This window comes from Myodes glareolus, chromosome 23 (genome assembly GCF_982192425.1).
Source record: "Myodes glareolus chromosome 23, mMyoGla1.1, whole genome shotgun sequence".
Classification (NCBI taxonomy): Eukaryota; Metazoa; Chordata; class Mammalia; order Rodentia; family Cricetidae; genus Myodes; species Myodes glareolus.
Window position 1 is genome coordinate 17,427,847 of NC_142048.1, and position 20,202 is coordinate 17,448,048.

At 46.1% G+C, this 20,202-nt stretch overlaps 1 protein-coding gene across 2 annotated transcripts in view; it reads left to right on the forward strand.

The window, feature by feature from the left end:
* Positions 1–1,674: 1,674 nt before the first annotated feature.
* Galnt7 (polypeptide N-acetylgalactosaminyltransferase 7) overlaps positions 1,675–20,202 on the forward strand; it is a 122,240-nt gene continuing 103,712 nt past the window's right edge. Inside the window, exon 1 of one of the 2 annotated variants that reach the window (XM_085680324.2) lies at positions 1,675–1,867. In XM_085680324.2, coding sequence (XP_085536450.1) covers positions 1,742–1,867 — 126 coding nt within the window. In that variant the 5' untranslated portion in view covers positions 1,675–1,741. The remainder of the gene's footprint in view (positions 1,868–20,202) is intronic. The other variant, XM_085680323.2, reaches the window with a different exon arrangement.

Here is a 20,202-nt window from a genome sequence, read left to right on the forward strand (position 1 = left end):
TGTGCACTTGGCCTCAATTATTCCTTTTGACAATATCGTGAAGTATTATAATCATGATTTTTGGCTGATAAGGGCTCCAGGCTTAGAGAGGCTAAGCGTGACTTTTCTTGTCCCAATCATTTAATGTAGTTTTTCATTTTCCAAAGAGTTTTCTACATAGGCTGCCTGCCAGCAAATGTGGTGAAAAGCATGTATTTTAAAGTAGACTTTCAGTTTCTCCTAAACAATGTTAGCAACTCAGAGGAACAAGGGCTTTTACAACCATGTACCTGTTCGTCAGCTTCTGACTTTTTAGCCTTTCACACATATTTCGGGTTGGGGTGCAGGTCTACTCCGAATACTGACAGCAGAGAGGCAGCTCCCATCACTCCTGTGAGGAGGACCACTTCTCACTATGCTCACAAGCATAAAGGGTCTGCTTCCCATTTCCCTGATGAAAAACTATCTCTGACTGAATAAGACCACTTATAATAGCAGGGATCACTCAGAGAAACTAAAAAACCAAGTTTCACTTGTTTTAAAGCAAAATAGATGCAAACAAGGCAATATTAGGATTTAAAAGGTCAATTTACACCGTTCTAAAACCTGCTATCAAAAAGCATTTGTTAAACAAATTGGGTAGTTTAGGAGTATGGCACATGCTGTAGACTGTGCTATAATGTGATTGACATCTTTGGCACAATGTACAAGGGAGAGGCGTGTAGCTAAACATTTGCCAATATCCTTCCCCGGAAAAGTCGGCTGTAAGAGACGCAATGGTGAGTGTGTGAAATGCTTTAAAAACCCGAAATCCCTTTTCCCCGGAGTAGAAACTCACAAGTTCATCAACAAGGAGGGTACTGTGTATTAGCTAGTCCACTTGGCTTTCCAATTAGCTCAAGAGAACAGGTAATTCTGTATTTCCAAGGGAGCCCTCTCTAGTTCTGTGGTATTTGCACATCTCACCTGGGCCTTTCGGTTACAGATCCACCTCCTTAAGAAGCCCTGTGAAAAAAATAAGATCAATAATAAAAAAAAAAATTCCAGCTATAAATCAGCCACGTGGAGCTACTGCTGCAGCAGCGGTAGCTGACTTCCTGGTTTGCTTCCTGCAAGCCTCAGGCAGGGGAGATCGGGCAGTGGGCGTCAGGAAGTAAAGGGCCGCCTAGGAAAGGCTGCAGGTTCACCTGAGGGGCGACGGGTGGTGGCAGCATCCTGGGAGGGCATGGGCTTGGTCAAGGACAGAGTTTTTAGTCCACGATTACTATAAAAGTTTGGGGACCTGGAGGCTTTAGGAAGCCGAGCCGTAGGGCAAAGGCTAAGACCAGACCTGGGGGAAAGTGTTGTTAGTTCCAAGGTTACTAGGGACTCGCGGGGGAGGGAGGGGTTCTCGCGGTCGCGAGTGGAGTTGGGAGGGGGGACTGCGGAGCTAGAGCGGTCAGGTAGAAAGGAAGCCTGGAGAGCCAGCCACTCCGGCCGGTCAGAGCTCTGCGGAGGCCGCCGGAGGGGAGGGGGGTGCGGCAGCGGAGAGCAGAGGCAGGCGCGGGGAGGGGGTGGAGGGAGAGAGCCAGGGGAAGGTAAAGCCGAGGGGAGTTCCGGATCTGGAGCTGGAGAGGGCAGGCGGTGGGGAGGGCGGCGGGCGTAGCGATCCGGGTGGGGGAAAAAGGAGGAGGAGGAGGAGGGCCGGGGGAGGGGGAAGAAGGGAGGGGAGAGCGGTGGCGGCGGCTGCGCCGGGCTGTGTGTCTCTCGCCGCCGGAGGAAGATGAGGCTGAAGATCGGGTTCATCTTACGCAGTTTGCTGGTGGTGGGAAGCTTCCTGGGGCTCGTGGTCCTCTGGTCTTCCCTGTCCTCGCGGCCCGACGACCCGAGCCCGCTGAGCAGGATGAGGGTGAGTGACCCGCCCGGCCCCCCTCCGGCAGCGGCGACCTGCAACTTGTTTTGTTTGCGCGCGCGTGTGGCGGGAGCGAGGGGCGGCGGGGTCGCGGCCGCGTGGGCGCCGCAGCTCCGCAGGTGGTGCTGGCCCTGCGCCGGCCGATCGGGGGCGCCTAGCCCCACACCGCGGGTACCCCCTTTGGCCGCCCGCCGGCCCGCCCCCTGGCCGCCCCTTCCTCCCGCGCGTCCCCGCCCCGGGTTCCGCGCCGTCACCCGCGCTGCTGCTGCTGCGGCGGCGGCGGCGGCAGCAAAGGCGGACGCTCTAACGCCGGCACTGCCGGGACGCAATCGCGGGACAGAGTCGGGTCCCGGGGACCGAGGCTGCTCCGTGTCCGACTCGGAGCAGCGAACCCCGCAGTGGCGGCGGGAGGACGCGGGGTTGGTCCCAGCTGCGGCCTGTGGCGCGTGCAGGCCTGCAGGAGGCGAGATGCCGCCGCCGCCGCCGTGGTCCGGTGGAGCAGGCCCCGCGGTCCAGCCTCCCCGGAGGTCCCCGCCCAGCCCGGGTGCTCGCCCCGGGGGCGCCCCCAGCTTGTCCGCGTCGGGCTCCAGCCCACGGCGCCGCCTCCCCGCAACTCCCGTGGCCGGGAGCCGGGTGCGACTTGCCGCTGAGGCCTCGCCCGGCACCCGCTGTCCCTTCGATTCCCGGACAGGGGAGACACGGGTCCCCACCCCGATCGGCGTCCCCGCACCCGGGCGCTGGGGAACCCCCGCTCCGCTCGCGGAGCTCTCGGGTTGTCCTGCGGATCCCGAGCGGGCTCCTCTCCCTCGGGCCCTGGCTGGGCTGCTCCGGCCAAGGACCTAACTTGTGCCGGCTGCCGGCCGCCCCTCGCTGCCCCCTCCATCAGCCTGACGCCGAGAGGCGCGCTCCGCTGGGACGCATCCGTCTGCCGCTCTCGGCGCTGGTGTTAGCCTTGACAGTGCCGGGCTTTGAGGGTTTAGTCAAGCTGCTCCGAACTTTAGTTACCGGGATCCGGCCACTGCGCTACGCTCACCCAGCAGTTGGCGGCGCGAACTGCACTGCTCCCACCTCCCCAGGCTGACCCACCCCCACCCTTAGCAGAATGAACCGTTACAGCCCCCTCGAGTTCCTCATCACCACCGCCCCCCCGCCCCGCCCTCGATGCCCACTGCCTGAGTCCAGGTCAGACGCAGAAGGGAGTGGAAGACAGCTAAGGGTTCCGGGACACAGAAGCAGAGCAGTGGTGGGAGTCTAGTCAGGTGCCTTTAGCAAAATGAGCGTTGCATCTACACGATGTGTTTGATTAACTTTACTTTTGGAAAGTTAGCGTCAGGAAGTTGAGTGTAAAAGCTTGTGACGACCGTCCAAGAAGACTCCCAGGAGGAGGTCCCCTTATCAGTTGTGGCTGAAGCCACAACTTAAGTCTGTAAGTTGCTGTACTTGAGACTGACTTCACTGAGGTGGAGCCCCACCTAAGTCACCTAAATTGATAAAACAATAAAATTTTCCTCTGAAGTGGAGCCCCACCTAAGTCACCTAAGTTGATAAAACAATAAATTTTCCTTTTCAGTGTGTTTGCAGCGATGGTTGATTTTTTTTTTTTAAAATCATGGTTGCTCTCAAAGTGATTCAATGAGATGAATATTGAAATTTATTTTTTCTCAAATCATCAAATACCGTTTTATAAAAGAGCGCTGTATATACTGCTGGAAATCCTAACCCCTATTTTTCTGAAAAGAAAAAAGGAAAACCTGCCAAAGCTAGTTATGTTCAAAATGTCCCAAGCAAGGTGAAGCCTACCTATAATCCCAGCATTTGGGAAGCTGAAGGAGGTCACTCTTGGCTTTGTATCAAGTTCAAGACCAGCTAGGGCTACATGAGACTCTAGTCTCAAGAAGTTGGGAAAAGAAGTGGAGACATATCATAGCACCTGTCTAGATAGCTTATTAGTGTTGATATGTAATAAACTGTGCCCACCTGTCTGTGAGGTAAGCGTAGCTTCATGTTTTTGCCCACTGTATTTGATAAGTTTGTCTGTGGATCTAGTATAACTTATCATTTCTGTAATTAGCCAAAGACAAACTAAGATTTTTTTTTTTCAAGATTTACCAGCACAGTATGAAAAAGGACGCTGTGTGTCAGGAGACGATGACTTACCAGCAAATAGTAGCCTGTGCAGTTTAGGGTGTCGATGTCATAAGCGTGTAAATCAGGGACTGTTACTTCTCTACAATAAAATCAACCTAGGGGTTCTTGAGAATCAGTGTTGGACGAGGTCCAGCTAGGGAAGACTCAGATGCGAACTCCTAGGTTTTCCCTCTGCCTTCTGGTACTTTTACAGTGTGCCTGCAGGTCCTTCCATCCATTGAGAACCTGCTCCTCTTGGATGTGGGTCTGCACCTGGCCTCTTTGGTCCCTCCAGAAGGCCTGAGTTGGCCAGAATGACCTACCTTACCCAGAGAAAGTTCTGGCTCTGCTGCCACCAATTGTGCTGGGCTCAGTCCAGCCAGGGCCACTTCTGTCTTGTATTGTTGGTGTTGCTGGAACTAAAGAGTCCTTTGAAGATTCCTTTGTGTTCATTTTGAGGAACAAGTGAAGACAAAACTCTCTCTTTCTGAGGCTCTTGCTGCTTTTCTAGGGCGAATGATATGTAAAATGACCCAAGTAAGCATTTTAATCTGATTTGTTTTATTTTTGGAGGCAGACTCTCTTATAGCTCAGGCTGGCCTTGAACTCTGTATGACCTTGAGCTCTTTATCTTTCTACCTCTACCTCCTAAGGGTTGGGATTACAGTCAGGTATCAAGATGCTGGGTTTGTGGTGTGCCCGGAAACCTTTGTGCGTGGCAGGCATACATTTTTGTCAACTGAGTTATATCCACAACTCTATCATATGATTATTTTCACTGACAACTGTTGTCTGAAAGAAACCCATGAATACACGTGTGTACAAAGGAAAACTATAGGAGACAAGAAAACGGAGAAATTTGAGCATGCAAGTCTTATTTAATAACTGCCTTCTGAGCTGAATTCTAAAAATTTGACCAAGAGAAGTTGATGAATTGGGGGTGGGGCAAGAGGAGCCGCGTGTGCAAAGTTTCTGAGAAACGAAGTAGCGAGGATACGGTGAGAAACTGGAAGATCAGTACAGAGGAACCATGGGGAGGGAGACTAGACAGAGTGATGCTGCAAAGGGCTGGATCTTGGGGACCATGAGAAGAGTTTACATCTTAACTGTGGGAAGCCACTGAAGGATTAAGTAGGGGAAGGCTTGGCAATATTTGTGTCTTGGGACGATCACTGCAGCTCCCTGCAGGAAGTGTGCGTGTGCTGGTTTGCGGAGCAGATAGCAGGAGTCTCATGATAATAGTCTGGATCATGTATGACCTTGTTTAGCCAGGTGGTTGTTGAGACAAAAGAAGCAGATTCAAGATCTGCTGAAGATGCCAAGGCACTGGGATTGGATGAATGGATGTGGAAGGGGCGACTTCAGGAAGTCTAGGATGACAAGTGTTTGTTACCTCAGGACAAGTTAGGAAGGCAAGGTTTAGACATTCTATTTGTAGTTTACAAGAAAGCTTAGCCTTAACTGGGTATTTTAAGGTCGTCATTTATTAAGCTCTTGTGTTTAGACTTGAAGAGAGCAGAACATTCTTTTAATTAAATAAAACAAGTGTTTTTCAGAGTGACACCGTTTTCCCCAGGTGTTACCCCTGACTGTTTAGTGCTGGATTGTAAGCTCTGGAAAGAAAGGTTTGTAGTGGAAATGTTGACAGACCATAGCTTTAGAGTTTCTGTTCCGATGTTCAGTACTGGGCAGACCCGTGCACAAAATGATCACTTTTTATACAGAGGTCAAACACCCTAAATTCAGGGCGTTTGTGATAGGACCAACTCAGCAACTATTTCTCTGCAAGAGGTTTTCTGTGAGAAACATGGTGAGAAGATGAAAGGAATCTAGCTTAACTTGGTGTTTCTGGCTGGGTTGACGGATCTCAGTGAGGTAGAGCCGGTCACATCACCCAGTGATGATGCTCCTCACCGTGAGACCTTGTTCAAGTGCAGATGCCATTTGCTTGAAACTGTCGCTTAGCAAGAACACAAAGCCTCCAGTGGCCTTCCTCCAGTGAGGCCTTAGAAGGCCTTTGTTTTTTTAGCCACTTTCCATTTCCAACTGTCCGGCTCCCACCCAGAAATAAAAACTCCAGGTCATTAAGTCTAAGGAATTTGAGTTCATAGATCACCTAAAGCCTGCCCCCCCCAGTATGTGTGTAGGGGGGGGGGAGTAAAAAACTCTTTTTTTTCAAGCTTCAGAACACTGACTGAGTCTGAATCTTGTTCCCTGATCATAAAGTATCTCTGCTCTCTCCTTGGTGCTCAATTTATGGGAGACTGATTATTGTTGTTGTTGTTACTATTATTTTGTCAAATAACCTAAAGTGAGGTGCTGCATTTATTTGTGGCTCCTCTATAAATAGTCCCCAACTCGCTGCATTCGTTGGTTCTGTGGGAATAGTTTTCTGTTGAGAGACTTGGCAGGGTCGGGTACCACCGCACTTTCAGCTGTGCCCCACCCCCCATCTGCCCCTTACTTAGTCCATAGAGGATGCTCATAATATGCAAAGTACAAGCACACCTTCTCTACTTGGCAAAAAGAAACTAACGAAACAAAGCTGTTCCTTAATCCGGTAGTCATGTGAGGAAAAACACCAGAGTGTCTCAAGGAACTGTGTCCTGGTGTGTTTGCCATTGCTGTGGTGAACACCAGGACCACAAGCAGTTTGCCAGAGAAGGGTGTATTTCAGCGTGTGCTTTACAGTCCATCAGTGAGGAAAGGCAAGGCAAGAAGCGGGGGCCAGAAACTGAAACAGAGTCTTGAAGAAGGACTGCATACTGCAGCTGCCTCCCTCATCCCTCCTAGGATCAGGAACGACACCGCTCACAGTGGACTGGGCGCTCCCACACCACATTCATCCGTAATCAAGAAAACTCCCCATAAACTTACCTATAGGCCAGCCTGTGGAGCAGCAGTTGGATTGGAATCACTACTTTGTCTGGTAGGCTGGCCATGTGGATAAGAGAGGGAGAGCGTGGCTTTGTGTCTAAGCTGCATCGTGTAGCATATTGGATGGAGAGAAAGGAATGCATCAGAAATGGAAAGCAAAATTTTCAGTTTGAGGCACTAGTGACTGAGCTGTTTGCAGATTCTAACTTAGTTGTTATTAAAAAAAAATTAAAAAAAATGGTCAGCAGAATGTGAATAGCTGAGCGCAGGGAAATTATGATCATTCAGCTTCAAAGCAGATAATTGTCTTTGTTCATATTTTGAATGCTAATTCTTACTCCCGAAGATTGAATGTACAGTCTGACAACAGAAAAGTAGCCAAACAAAGAATTTGGATCTCTTGTGTGCAATTGATGACGGCCATGAATGGAGCAATTGTATAATTTTTTTATTAAGGTACAAGAGGGGAAGGGTGAAAAAGAGGAGTATTAACGTAGCCAGATTTCTGCAGGAATTGGGAGACGCTGATGTTGTAATAAGCAGGGATGGGAGTCTGAACTGCAGCCACTGAGGTGTCCAGGTTATTGTGTTCTAGGACAGTGAACTGGGTGAGGGACACATGAGCAAGGGGAGAAACAGAGGCAGTTTACTACGGAAGAAAAAAAAATCACTCTTAGAGGTTGAAGTCGGATAGTGAGCTGGGGCAGGTTCTCAGAAGCCCGGCTGCTTAACGGTTCAGATCCTTTCCACCATCAGCACGGCAAAACACCTTCTCCTCAGGCCGCACGGCATGAGCTCTTCTCCCATGTGCTGTCTGTTTCCTTAGCTCAGGTGGGGAAGAGTTTCCAGGTTTTCTCTGCCAACTAACTGGCTTTTCTCAGATGCCAATCTTGACACTCCTCTTGCCACACCCCTCGTCTCTTGCTATCATATTATAAACATGGTACTCATCCAACATTTGTGTATCACAGTTTTGAGTGTTTACTAAGTGTTATCCGTTGCTATGGTGGTTGGAGGTGATAAATAACAGAGAATACTGAAGATGTTTTTAAGTCTTCACCTGATAGGGCCACAGTAATGTCCATAGTAATAACTGTTAAGTGTGTGTGTGTGTGTGTGTGTGTGTGAGAGAGAGAGAGAGAGAGAGAGAGAGAGAGAGAGAGAGAGAGAGAGAGAGAGGCGGGGGGGGGGGGAGGAAGGAGGGAGGGAGGGGGAAAGAGAGAGAGAAGGATCTAGACCTCTTAACACCTCCCAACCCTCAGCTTCCCATTTGCTCAGAATAATGTGTTGAGGCCTTTTTCTGTACCACCAGGCTGTCCTCTGGAGACGCAGAAATGACAAGGACATTGGGTCTCTTCTAAGAGAGATGAGCCGTGTGCCTGTGTGGTTGACAATGCAGTACTCACAAAAAGGAGGTCTTTAAAGAGCTCGGTGAAAGTTGAGAGGGAAAACAAAAGGAGAGCCTTCGATAGCAGCAGAATGTCAGTGGGTTAGACCAGCTGGAGAGGCAAGAGAGAACCAGACTGACTGGACCTACTGACACCAGGAAGGAAGTCAGTTTTTTATTGGTGAAGAACGGTGGAATATGATTGGAGAAGAGAGTTGTGGCCACATTTTGAAGGCAATTCAATGAGTGGTTCAGGAACTGGGTGGGGTTTTGTTGATTTAGTCATTAAAGTAACTTCCGAGGCTTTTGAAGTGAGAAGGAACAGGCAGAAACCTTTACATATCAACTTCTATTTAATAATTTACTCTGAATATTTGAAATATCTACTAAGTGCTTTCCATTAATTCATTGCTGTAGGTCTTGGTCATACTACACGGTTTTAAGTAGTGACAACAAGTTGTGGCTACCATGTATTGAATTCTTAATTTGGATCAGATAAATATTCTCTATAGAGTGTTAATCGTGACAACCTTTGAATGCCAATTTGATGTAACCTGGCTGTACAGATGAAGCTGCCTCAGTCAGCCCTGTATTCGGGATCATTGTCCTAACAAGTGGTAGGCCAGGGGCAGCATTACACCCTCTGTGTTGGTTAGCATTTTCGGCACTGTCGTAAAATACCTACACTAAACAACAAGGAGAGATGTATTTTGGCTCACGGTCTCAGAGGTTTCAGTGTCATGGGAGGGAAAAGAGGTGGAGAAGACTGGCTCACCCTGTGTCAAGGAAGCGAGGGTAGCGGGATGGCTAGGGTCAGGGAAAGATGTGGCCCCCAAGGACATGCTCCTACTGCCCTGCTTCCCTATCTAGGTCCCACCTCCTCGTTTCTGCCACCCCTTTCATTCACCCTTCAGCACTGACCTTAAGGCATTCAGGTGGAGCATATTGGAATGGTGGTCTGCAAACTCTAGCGGGATTGCTTCAGTCAAACCCTGTGACAGCTGGTCAGGGAAGCCTGCCTTGGGAATCCGAGGCAAGAGTGTTCCAAGTGGAAGGAACAAGACGCACAGAATGCCCAAGTTTAGAGTGAGGAACAGAAAGGTCAGCGCAGCTGGGACGTCTCCCTTCGAGGGAGTCTGGCACTTGATGAACTTAGAGGTGCTGTCCGAGCCCTTGCCTGGAGTGTAGGTTGTGTGGTCTGCTATTAGGATGGTTGTTTATTTCAGTTTATAGTCTTTGTCCTTTAGCCATTATCACCCTTTTGCTTTCAAGTGTCCTGAGCTGCACAGCAAACAGATGACGATCTCACTCACAAGACCCGGTCTTAGGTAAACAGAAATACACACACACCTGCCGCAGATTTGCAGGCCAGATGTAAAGAACTGTACCGGCTAAGAGGAGAACTCACAGCCGACCCCACTGGATCTTGTGAAATCACAGAGAACCAGTATCTAATTTCCTTTGGACTGAATGCCAGCATGATGCTTGTTTTTTAAAAGGGGACAAGGTGGGGGGTACCACGGAGGAACACCGTGTGTAAGAGCATGAAAAACCATGGCCAGTCCTGGAGACCATAAAAAAATGAACAAACCTGAACCCGGAAAGACTGAGTTATATGTATTGTTGGAGCTGAGTGGTAAGGAAAAATATGGAAACAGAGTCCAGGCTAAATGCCAGTAGAAGATAATCGTCTCTAGAGGCTAGGATAAAGTTTACCCATGAGACGGGCACAGAGGCTGAATACAAACAGGGTGAGGTTTTTGGGAGGAGAATTGCTCTAGAGTGGAGGATGGATGCTTGGTGAGATGAGAGAGGATTTAAGATTACAGACAAAGTGTGGAAAAGGTGACTGAAGGGTAGGGTCACCAGCAGACTCAAAGGCCACAGTATTGGCATGGGGCTTGGTAAGAATGACATGCCAGTGGCCATGACAGTGATGTCCTTAGTAAACCAACTTTTGCTGCTTCAGCCACGAGACGGCGGGTGGTGGGGGGTCTGTGTAGCATCTTCAGCAGATCTCAGTAAATGGGTTGACCTGAGAACTGGTTCACAAGAAGTTCAAGTGGTAAATAGTTCATCCTGGGAAATACGGAGGAGACGAATATTCTTAGAACACCGTTACAGTCGTAGAGGGACAGAAGGGTTGTATCTAATAAGGTGCCTATCTCCCTCTGCATACCACTGTGTATGTATAGACATGTTTATGTGTTTGAAGTTGATGTGTAGTCTGTAATTATGATACCACGATAATGCATATGCTAGATATTATGATAATATATTACACATTTTGTGCTTTTCAGTCAGAACTCCTGTAATTTAAAACTGTCTAAAAAGTCATCTTACTTTTTAAGTTAGAAAGGAAGCTTGATGCCAAGAATATAAGACCAAGTGTTAGTTTCTCATACTTTCATTTGACTGCTGTGTATTTGCGGGAGGGGAGGGGGCAGAATAGAAAAATGTCGTCAGCATTTCAGCAATCTGGATTTTTTTTAATTATGACTTTTTAAGATTATGATATAGCAATGTGTTTTTAAAGTTGGGGTTTACTATTTCACTCTAGTTTAGTCCTGTGGGCTTGAGAGCTACAGGCAGCTTGAACACCAGTTGCCCGGGGCTTCATAAACCTTTTTGAAGGAGGGAGATCTAACTTGCAGTTACTTCATTTGCTAGAAATCCTGAATATTTCAAAATGAGAAATGTTCCCCCTTCTTCCCCATTATGCATTCCCCCGTGGCTCCCCGGTCTTCGTAGTGCTTCCGTGCATCTCCCGAAGAAGTATTTGACATGCCAACAGGGAAGCTTGCTTCAGTTCACCGAATACAAGAACTCGAACACCGAAACTTGACGGAACAAAATTCACTTTGCATTATCTAATTGGATTTCTAGGTTTGCTGCAGCGTGGTCCTGCTCCTCAAATCTAGAAGGCACAATTAACTGCAGTATTATATCAATACCAACTAGCCTGCTAATAGGCAGCTAAGCAGAGCAATTGGAATTTGTTATTACCAAGATTTTTTTTTTAAACTGGAGAATTAAAATTAAATCACACACTACTGGGAACCATTTGGTAAGAGAATGGAGCTCTAATCATTTTTTTTATCTTTTAATTTCTATTGATTCTCTGGGTTTTAGGATACATTTGACCTCAGGAGGTATGATACTCTCTTCAATAGCAAGCTTATGTATTTAACAATTGTCTGGTCTGGATGTAATTTTAGCATTTGTAGAATTTTTTTAAGGGTGTGTGTGTTTGTGTGCGTGTACATGTGTGTGTGTGTGTGTGTGTGTGTGTGTGTGTGTGTGTGTGTGCCTGAATGTATTTATGTGCACTGCATGTGTGTCTAGTTGCCTATAGGCCAGAAGAGGGCATCAAATCCCCTGGAACTGTAGTTATGGGTGGGTGGGTGTTGGAACTGCACTCTGGTCCTCTTTAAGGCCCTCTTAACTACTAAGCAATCTCTCTAAGCCTCCATTAGTAGGGCTTTTACGAAATTGTTTTATAATATACTGTAGTGTTCACATACTCATTTACACACTGTGTGTATGTATTATATAACGGCTTGGTATTAAGTAGGCATTTGCAGGGAAGCTACCTCTGATAGTTTTGTCAACTTGGCATGACCTGAACTAACCAGGGGAGAGAGTCTCAAGGACAGATTGTCTAGATCAGGTGGACATATGGGTATGTCTTTGGGGCTTATCCTGACTGTCTTAATCAACAGTTTTCAACCTGTAAGTCACAACTTCCGTAGGGTCCCATATCCGATACCTTGTACATCGGATACTTATATTACAGTTCATTACAGTTAGGAAGTAGCAACGAAACAATCTCATAGTCGGGGTGTCACCACACGAGGAACTGTATTAAAGGGCCGCAGTGTTAGGAACGTTGAGAACCTCTGTCTTAATTGCCATGGGAAGGACCCAGCCTATCAGTGGGCCCCCGCATCCCCTGGGTTTGGTGCTGTTTGGATGAGGATGAGGAAGCAGGCTGAGCATCCGTGCATTCGTTCTCGCTGCTCTCGCTGTGGCTGTGATGGGCTCACTGTTTTAGGCTCCTGGTGCCTCGCCTGCTCTGCTGTGATCGACTGTGCCTTGATTTTGTGAGCTAAAGTGAACCTTTTCTCCCCTGGGTTGCTCTGTGTCGGGGTTCTTCCTCACAGCAACAGAAACGAAGCTAGCGCTTTACCAAATTTCCTCCCGGTCGGTATGTAAGTGTGCGGCGTTTCTCTGTGCTGGATTGTTTGCGTTCTCCTCTGACTTCTGACTTTCCTTTCAGTAAAGACACCAAAAGAGGAAGAAACAAGAAAGAAGGGTGGAAAGGAAGAGAGACAACACCGCAAACATTAGACTTCCCTTTAATGATAGGAAGGTGTGCACTTAGCTTACAGGTGTGAAGGCCTGCCTCCTCCCAGGAGTCCTTGATTTAAAACTAACCCAAGGATCCTGGCTATTCAAATACAACAATAGTGACAAACTCTTAGTGTAACAAAGGAGACTTTGGGATAGTTTTACAGAATGTTAGGAATTAATAATTATAAGAGGTAAAAACACAGCCACCACATCAATGCAGTATCTTTCTAGTTGTCTGAGAGTTTACATTTTGATACGTTCATTTAGAAGGCTAAGTAATTTTTTTTAAGCACAGACTAGTGAGGTGCAGTTATGTATTATGAATGTAGTCCTAAGGCACGTGCTGGGAGTACTCTAGAAAGTCTCTGCGCATCAGCGTTTACTGTTGAATTTGAGGTAACTATTTCATACACCTCCCAAGAAGATTTTACCTTTTAGGTGTTATGTGTGTGATTCTGTGCACGTGTGTACACAGGTATATGTGGGTATCCTAGGAGGCCGGAAGAGATCATTGGATCCTTCAAAGCTGAAGCTCCCGGCAGTTGGGAGCAGCACAGCTTGGGTGCTGAGAACTGTACGCCAGCTCTGGATGAGCCGCAAGTGCTCTTCATTGCCGAGTCAACTTGTCTGCTGGCTCACAGACAATCCCGCCTCCTAACTCTGGGATGAAAGTAGGCGAGCAGTACACTAACGTGGGGTAGGCAGCTGTGTGCATTTGGAGGTCCCTGTGAGCACATCCAGGTATCAGACATGGCAAGGGGAACATGAGATCGGATCCTAATTCTTTTAGGCTTGTAGTGTGTAACCAGTTACACAAATATTTTACAATCTGGTGAGGTTAAGTCAATTAAGAAATTATATTTGTTTTAACTACACTGTGAAATGTGTGTTTGTGAGTGAACTTTTCTTCCTAGAAAAATGTACCCCAGATGTTGTATATTGTCCTGGGATTCCTTGTCGACAGCAGCCTGTATACGTATAAGGTGCACTCTGTGTGGCCACTGTTTGTTTTGAGATGGGATTTTATACATCTCACGCTGATCGGAGCCCCGATAATGGTCTTGAATGCTGGTCCTCCTGCCTATAACCCTTGAGTGCTGAGATTACAAGCATGCCACTACACCTGGTTTCTGGAGCGCTGGGGACCTAACCCAGGGCTTTCTGCATTCTAGGCAACCACTGTAGGAACTCACCTGCAGCAGCGCCCCGCCCCAGCCCTAAAAGATGGGATTTTATAACTATGCTGACTAGCAGTGGTTGAAATGGGTGCATAGCCTCTACAATGAGTTCTCGTGGCCAATTCAGTATTCGCCTTGCTGCTTGTGTTAGATAGTTTGATTGTGCTTCTTAAAATCCAACTAATCCTACAGAATTAATATTTTAATCTCTAATACAGCAAGGTAAGCTATGGAAGTCTTAGTGTTTGTTTCCTTTACAATCGGTTTGAAAGGTTTTACATCTTTTCTTTTGAAAGAATCCATTTAAAACGCCCTGTTCAAACATCGACTAATTCTTGCCAGAGTGATTTAAAATGAATAAAAAGTCCATTAGATTTTGGCAAATATGTTCTCAAATTATGATGTAGAATAAATGACTACAAAGTGCTTTTTAGCGTTGTAGACTAGAAATGGCTGAAATGTTATTACTTTATACATTACGATTTTTTTCTTTACTGTGCTAGATGTTTAGTTTTTTTTTTTAAAAAAAAAAAACCTAAAAGATCACTAAGACTGTGGACTTTGGTAAAGTTGAAATCCAGTTTTTTTTTTTTTCAGCATTTAAACTGGATTGCTAGAATAAGGATATGCAGGTGTGTCGTCTAACTAACTGTGGTTTCTTGTGTGATGCCTTCAGAGGAGATTCTAAGCCTGGTGTCTGTCTGAGAAGGCTGGAGGGTGTTTCTATAGTAGTTGGCCACTAAACTTTCCCATAGTGCAGAGAAATGATGATGGCAAAGAAAAAAAATATGATTAGCAAATAGTTTACATCTGTTTAGCAAGCAAATAATTTCCTAAAATTCTCTCTTCGAAAGAGGATAATTTTTAAACCTTAGTATTTTAAAGAAATACATTGTCTGTGTGAATTGGTAACTGCTATTCCTTTTTTTTGTTTTTTTCACAATGCTTTTTTTAACCTATTTATTATATATAAATAATAAATCCAGGCTGCAGTTTCCAGTCCCTCCCCTCACCACCCCTCTGCCTTCCCATCCACTTCCACTCCATTTCTACGTATGATTTTTATGGCAGGGCTCTCATGGATATCAATAAAACATTTGTCACATCAGGTTGCAGTAGGACTAAGCACATCCCCTTGTATTAAGACTGCCCAAGGGAACCCAGTATGAGGAGTAAAGTCCCAAAAGCCAGCAAAAGAGTCAGAGACAGCCCCTGCTCCCACTATTAGGAGTCCCACAAGAGGATCAAGCTGCACCGCTGTCACATATATGCAGAGTGCCTAGGTCAGTCCCATGCAGGCTCTGTGGTTGTGGGTTCAGTCTCTGTGATCCCAGATTAGTTGGTTCTGTGAGTTTTCTTGTGTTGGCCCTGACACCTCTGGCTCCTATAATCCTTTCTCTCCCTTTCTACAGGATTCCCTGAACTCCGCCAAATGTTGGCTGTGGGTCTCTGGGTCTCTTTCTATCACTTGGTTGATGAAGCCTCTCTGATGACCGTTGGACTGGGCACCAAACTGGTCACAGGAGATGGCCAGTTCACTCCTGCTCTTCTTGTGGTCAACATTTAGACTCAACAAAGCACACTTAATATTTATGTCGTAAAATAAATGCCGAATACATGAAAGTACAGTCCCATCTTGAAGGGTAGTATCAGTCTGCAGGGTCAAAAATACCACACCCTTCCCCTGACCTTGGTGTGGTCTCAGCTCGAGAAAAGAATTGAGGACATCATGACCAGAGTACGTACACATCGTGTGGATTGTCTCACGTTGCTTTTTCCGAGGTTGACTTGAAAATGGGAAGAGATTTCAATAAACACGGCTTCATTTTATTTTCCATTAATTACTATCACAGAACCAGTGCAGGCTATTCCCCTGACTCCACTGAAGAAAATCCCAGCCAGAGTCTAATGAATAGATTCACTGTAGTACAATCATGGTTCATAAGAGATGGTTATATCATCCTTGACTTCTGTTCAATTAACGGGTTACACTAAGCAAAAAGTGAACGTTAAAGTCGTCTATCGGCCGAGGAAATGGCTCAGTGGGGAAAACACTCGCTGTGCAATCATGAGGTTCCGAGTTTGAATCCCCAGAACCCTTGGAAAGCCAAGTATGGCAAAGCCCACATCAGCCCTTAATCTCGGCGAGATGGGAGGCAGACCGAGGCCTGCGGAGCTTGATCCAGCTATCAGGAGACTGTCTCAAACCAGGGAGAAGGCAAGGACCGTCCTTGTCCTCTGGTCTCCGTGTGCACCCTGTGATATATGTGCTGACACAAGCTCGTGATCTCTCCCTCTCTCCCTCCCTCCTCCCCCACCTACACACACACACACACACCACGTGGACATTGGCAGTAATCACACTCAAAAGATATAGCGAATGGCTTGAAACATTCATTCTGATTTACATCCACTTTTAGCTTGTATAACAGGTACTTGTATTTAAATGGGAGTATACCTCATGTATGTTAAAAGACCTGATGAAATACAGAAAGAGCGGAAGGAAGCTTTTCTAAATGATGGTAAGGAATAAACCCTTTTGGGGATATAGCAAAGATAATACAAATTTATTCAGTGCAGTTTTCGTTTTCTAATGGATTGAAACACCTTTCCTACTGGTCCCTCAGTCGTCACAAAACAACTGCCGTTTATTTATTTAGTTCTTTGTTTCTATCCTTGGACAGAGGATTTTTTTTCTCCAATTACGAGGCCTGGCCTGTATTGAGTGGTCGGTCAGTTTCTTTGGGTCCCCGTGGCTGTTAAATGTGAGGATTCCTTCAAGGTCAGGTATGAAGTGGAGAGACTTGGAGGGACACAGTCTGTGCGGTACAAAGTCCAGACCTGCCATTGGGGCACAGCGTGCTTCTGGGAGCTCAGCCTGGCAGGTTACTTACAATTACCAGACAGAGAAGTTGCATTTTCGGAATATATCCAGCTCTCTCCCTTTCTCTCTTTTTACCTGATTCTTTTTAATTAAAGATAACTGAACCTTATAGCCTTGCTCATGAGCCAGTGCTAATGAGAGAATGAAATTTCATTTCGCCAATTGCAGATAATGAACCTGTTAAGTTTTGCTGTGTGGGATCTCTGCGTCCCCTCCCACTCCCCTCCTCTTACACTGCCCCACTGAGAGAGAGAGAGAGAGAGAGAGAGAGAGAGAGAGAGAGAGAGAGAGAAAGCCTGTCGTCTTCAGAGGTCTCTGCATCCTGTGAAATACCATGGGTTTGTAAGGCCCCGGGTGAGTGATGGGAGCCCAGCATTGACTAGGAACAGGGGAACAATCAGAGGTGGGTTTTTTTTTTTCTTCACACAAATCCTTTTTGTCAAAGAACTGTGGATTTTCCTGGGTTGACAAGGGTTTAATTTTAAACTGCCTCACATATGCAGCAATGAAAATCAAATCAAATTTAAATTTCTAAGTAGACCGTCTTGCTGATAATATTTTTAAAAACTGACTTAGAATAGCGCTGTTGAAATGAGATGTCCTGGCATTCTGGAAGCTGATCACTGCGGTTGAACCTGCTCCTCTCTCTCCGTTCACCCCTGCAGGAGCATGGCTCAATTGCCACTTTTTCACTTAGGAACCACTTGGGTGCAGAAAGATCTGGAAATACACCGTGTCCTGTCAAGTTCCTGTTTTATTTCTGGCATTTTTCGATTAATTTATCTGAGCTACTTATTTCCAGACCCATGAATCAGTCTTGATATTCACGGTCTTTATTTAGCATAGTGCACGTATACACTTAAACATATATTAGTTGTAGACATCCAGAGTGTACAAACCAAAACAGAGCCAGGCCGCTTTAGTTTGTGGTGACATAAAACACAAGAGAAATTTCCTGCCCGCAGTGGCAGCCACTGGCGTCGTACCTGTTCTGAATAGATGGGCTGATTAGTTTCTCACACCCGCCTTGTGAAAGCATGCTGCTATATGCACAGCCCCCTCCTTGGGTGTGAAGAGAGAGTAGTATATTCAGCGGTGTTTGGGACCCTGTAAGGACAGCCTTTCGGGTCCGTAATTTACTATAAAGGGTACCTACCGCTCAGTGTCTCACTTTGGAGGGTGTAAGCTTTTTGGGTAGTGTGATTTAAGATTTCTGTTTGCTATAGTTAGTTCACTGACAGAAATCCCTGATCCTATAAAAATTGGTTCTATAGTTATTTGATTTTCTACTATTGCTAAATGCGTCCAGTCCCAGACAATCTAATGATTTCAATGTGCTTGATAGTCAGCCAGAGGGACCTACAACTCAGGAATAATAAATTTGTGATGTTAAACTAGTTCCTGCTGCTGGGCAGGTTCCTTGTCCCCCGGTGTAAGCCTGGCAGCGCTCTTGCGTTTGCCGTCCTGTGAACTCTACCAGTTTCTCTTAGGGGAACTGTGTGCTATTCGGATAAGGGAGATGAGCTCTCTGGAGGCTCGAGAGTCATAGCAATGCCAAGATTTGAGAGTCACGTGACATTCTAGAGGTTTTTTTTTTTTTCTCATCACTGTTTTGCTGAAAATTTGAAAAAGCTCAGACATGTCCATAATTAAGTCAAACTGTCCCTCAGGCGTTTACATCTAAGGTGATGATAAGGGGCTTCTGGGTAGGGCAGGGAGGATGTTCTCTCGGACGTCAGCAGGAGAGCGCGCCACTCCGAAGCAGGAGGGCTTTGCTGCACCGCACAAAGTGCCAGTCATCTGGGTTTTTTTTTCACTCTTACTTCTTGCAGTGGTGCCTGGCTAGGTAGCTAAGGCAGGTGCAGACCTTGTTACCTTCCTGCCTCAGCCTCTCAAGTGAATACTAGGACTTCAAGGCCGTCTCGCCCCGCCCCCTCAGCCTTAGACCAGATATCTGAATGGGAGTTGGAACGTAGGAAGATGAGGGGGGTCTACTGTTCATGCATTTTTTTCTCTTGAAAAAAATAATTGGATCAGTGATTAAGAAGATTAACCCCCAGCAGTATTAACTACCATGAAGAAATTATTTGTGTTTAATTTTCCTCACAAGCTGACAGATGCTGGATGAAAGCTGATGTCGAGAGGTTAAAGTATCCGTGGACTCTCACTGGGTTAAAGCGTGGCATGGCCGCTGTTACTCTGCTTACCTTAGTCCTTGGTCTTCTCTGTCCAGCGCCTCCAGGACGTACAGGATTTGACATACAATCTCACAATGCTGTTTTCCTTCAGCAGCGCTTTTCGTCCTCTTCTTCCCCCTCCTCTTCTTTCTCTTCCTTCCTTTTCCTTTCTTTTTTTTTTAAGTGGACTTTCCTGGAACCCAAGCTGACCTCACCACGTTGGAGATACTGGCCTTGAACTCTTGATCCTCCTACCTCTACCCCTAGGATTAGGCTCCCTGGGGCACACTCAGCTGGCTTCCCTCTCTCCTCTTGCTTCCTTCTTTTATAAGAATAATAATTTGTACAGAGTTTCAAGGGAAAATGCTTTTCAAATATATTGTAAAGTAATTCTTTTAAATTTTAGGTAAAAAGAAGCTGAGTATTGTGGGTTTTTTTTCTAGTTCTTTGCCTAGTTATGTCTTTCATGATCCAGGGATCTCAAATGGGAAAAGAAAGAAAAACTACTTTTTAATTTTAAAATGCATGCTTTTCAGAATGTAAATTTTGTTTATTGCTGAAAGCAAACAAGAATCTAAAATGCACCTGTATAACTATGCAAAGATAGTTATCATTGACCGTGTGGCCCATTGCTTGCATTCCTTGCACAAAGATATTTACACATCAGCGCACATCACGGTGCATAAACTGCTTTATGGATTGCCTTGTAGAAAATTTCACAGTAGACATGTTTTCATTTCAGACGTGTTTTCTTACTTAAGCTGACTCTCTTTAAATACCAGTTTAGCAATAAGATGCTTTAAAGGGAAGAGGACATTAAAAAGAGAAAGAAAGGAAATGGGGGAGGAAAGAAGAAAGAGAGAAGAAATGTGTGTATGTTGGGAATCACATCCGTACTACATTTGCAAAATTACTTTCATCTGCCCTTTTTAAAGAGCTTAGGTATGACTCCGCATTTTATAGGACTTAAAAGATTTTATGATTTACTAGAACTTGGTGCTTCCTGGGCAAACCAGCAGCCAGCCAGATGAAGGGAAAGGGAAGCTGTTTGAGGGAGGGCCTGATGAGCAAGGGTGTGAAAGTTACCATCTTCACATTCACTTCCTCCTTTCTCACCCATCTCAGGCCACAGGGAACTTTGACTTGGAGTTCTTGTAACTCTCCAAAGCCCTTAAACTCTGCATGGTGACTTAATGCTGAGATCAGAGTCGCTGCAGTGGAGTCAGCCATGAGGCTGAGTACATGACTGCCCTCTTTATTTAGTCTGAGTCCCCTTGCCCCTCCTCCCTTCTGCTGAATTAACTTCAGCTACTCGGATTTTATGCAGTGTTTCCCTCCATAGTGTGAGT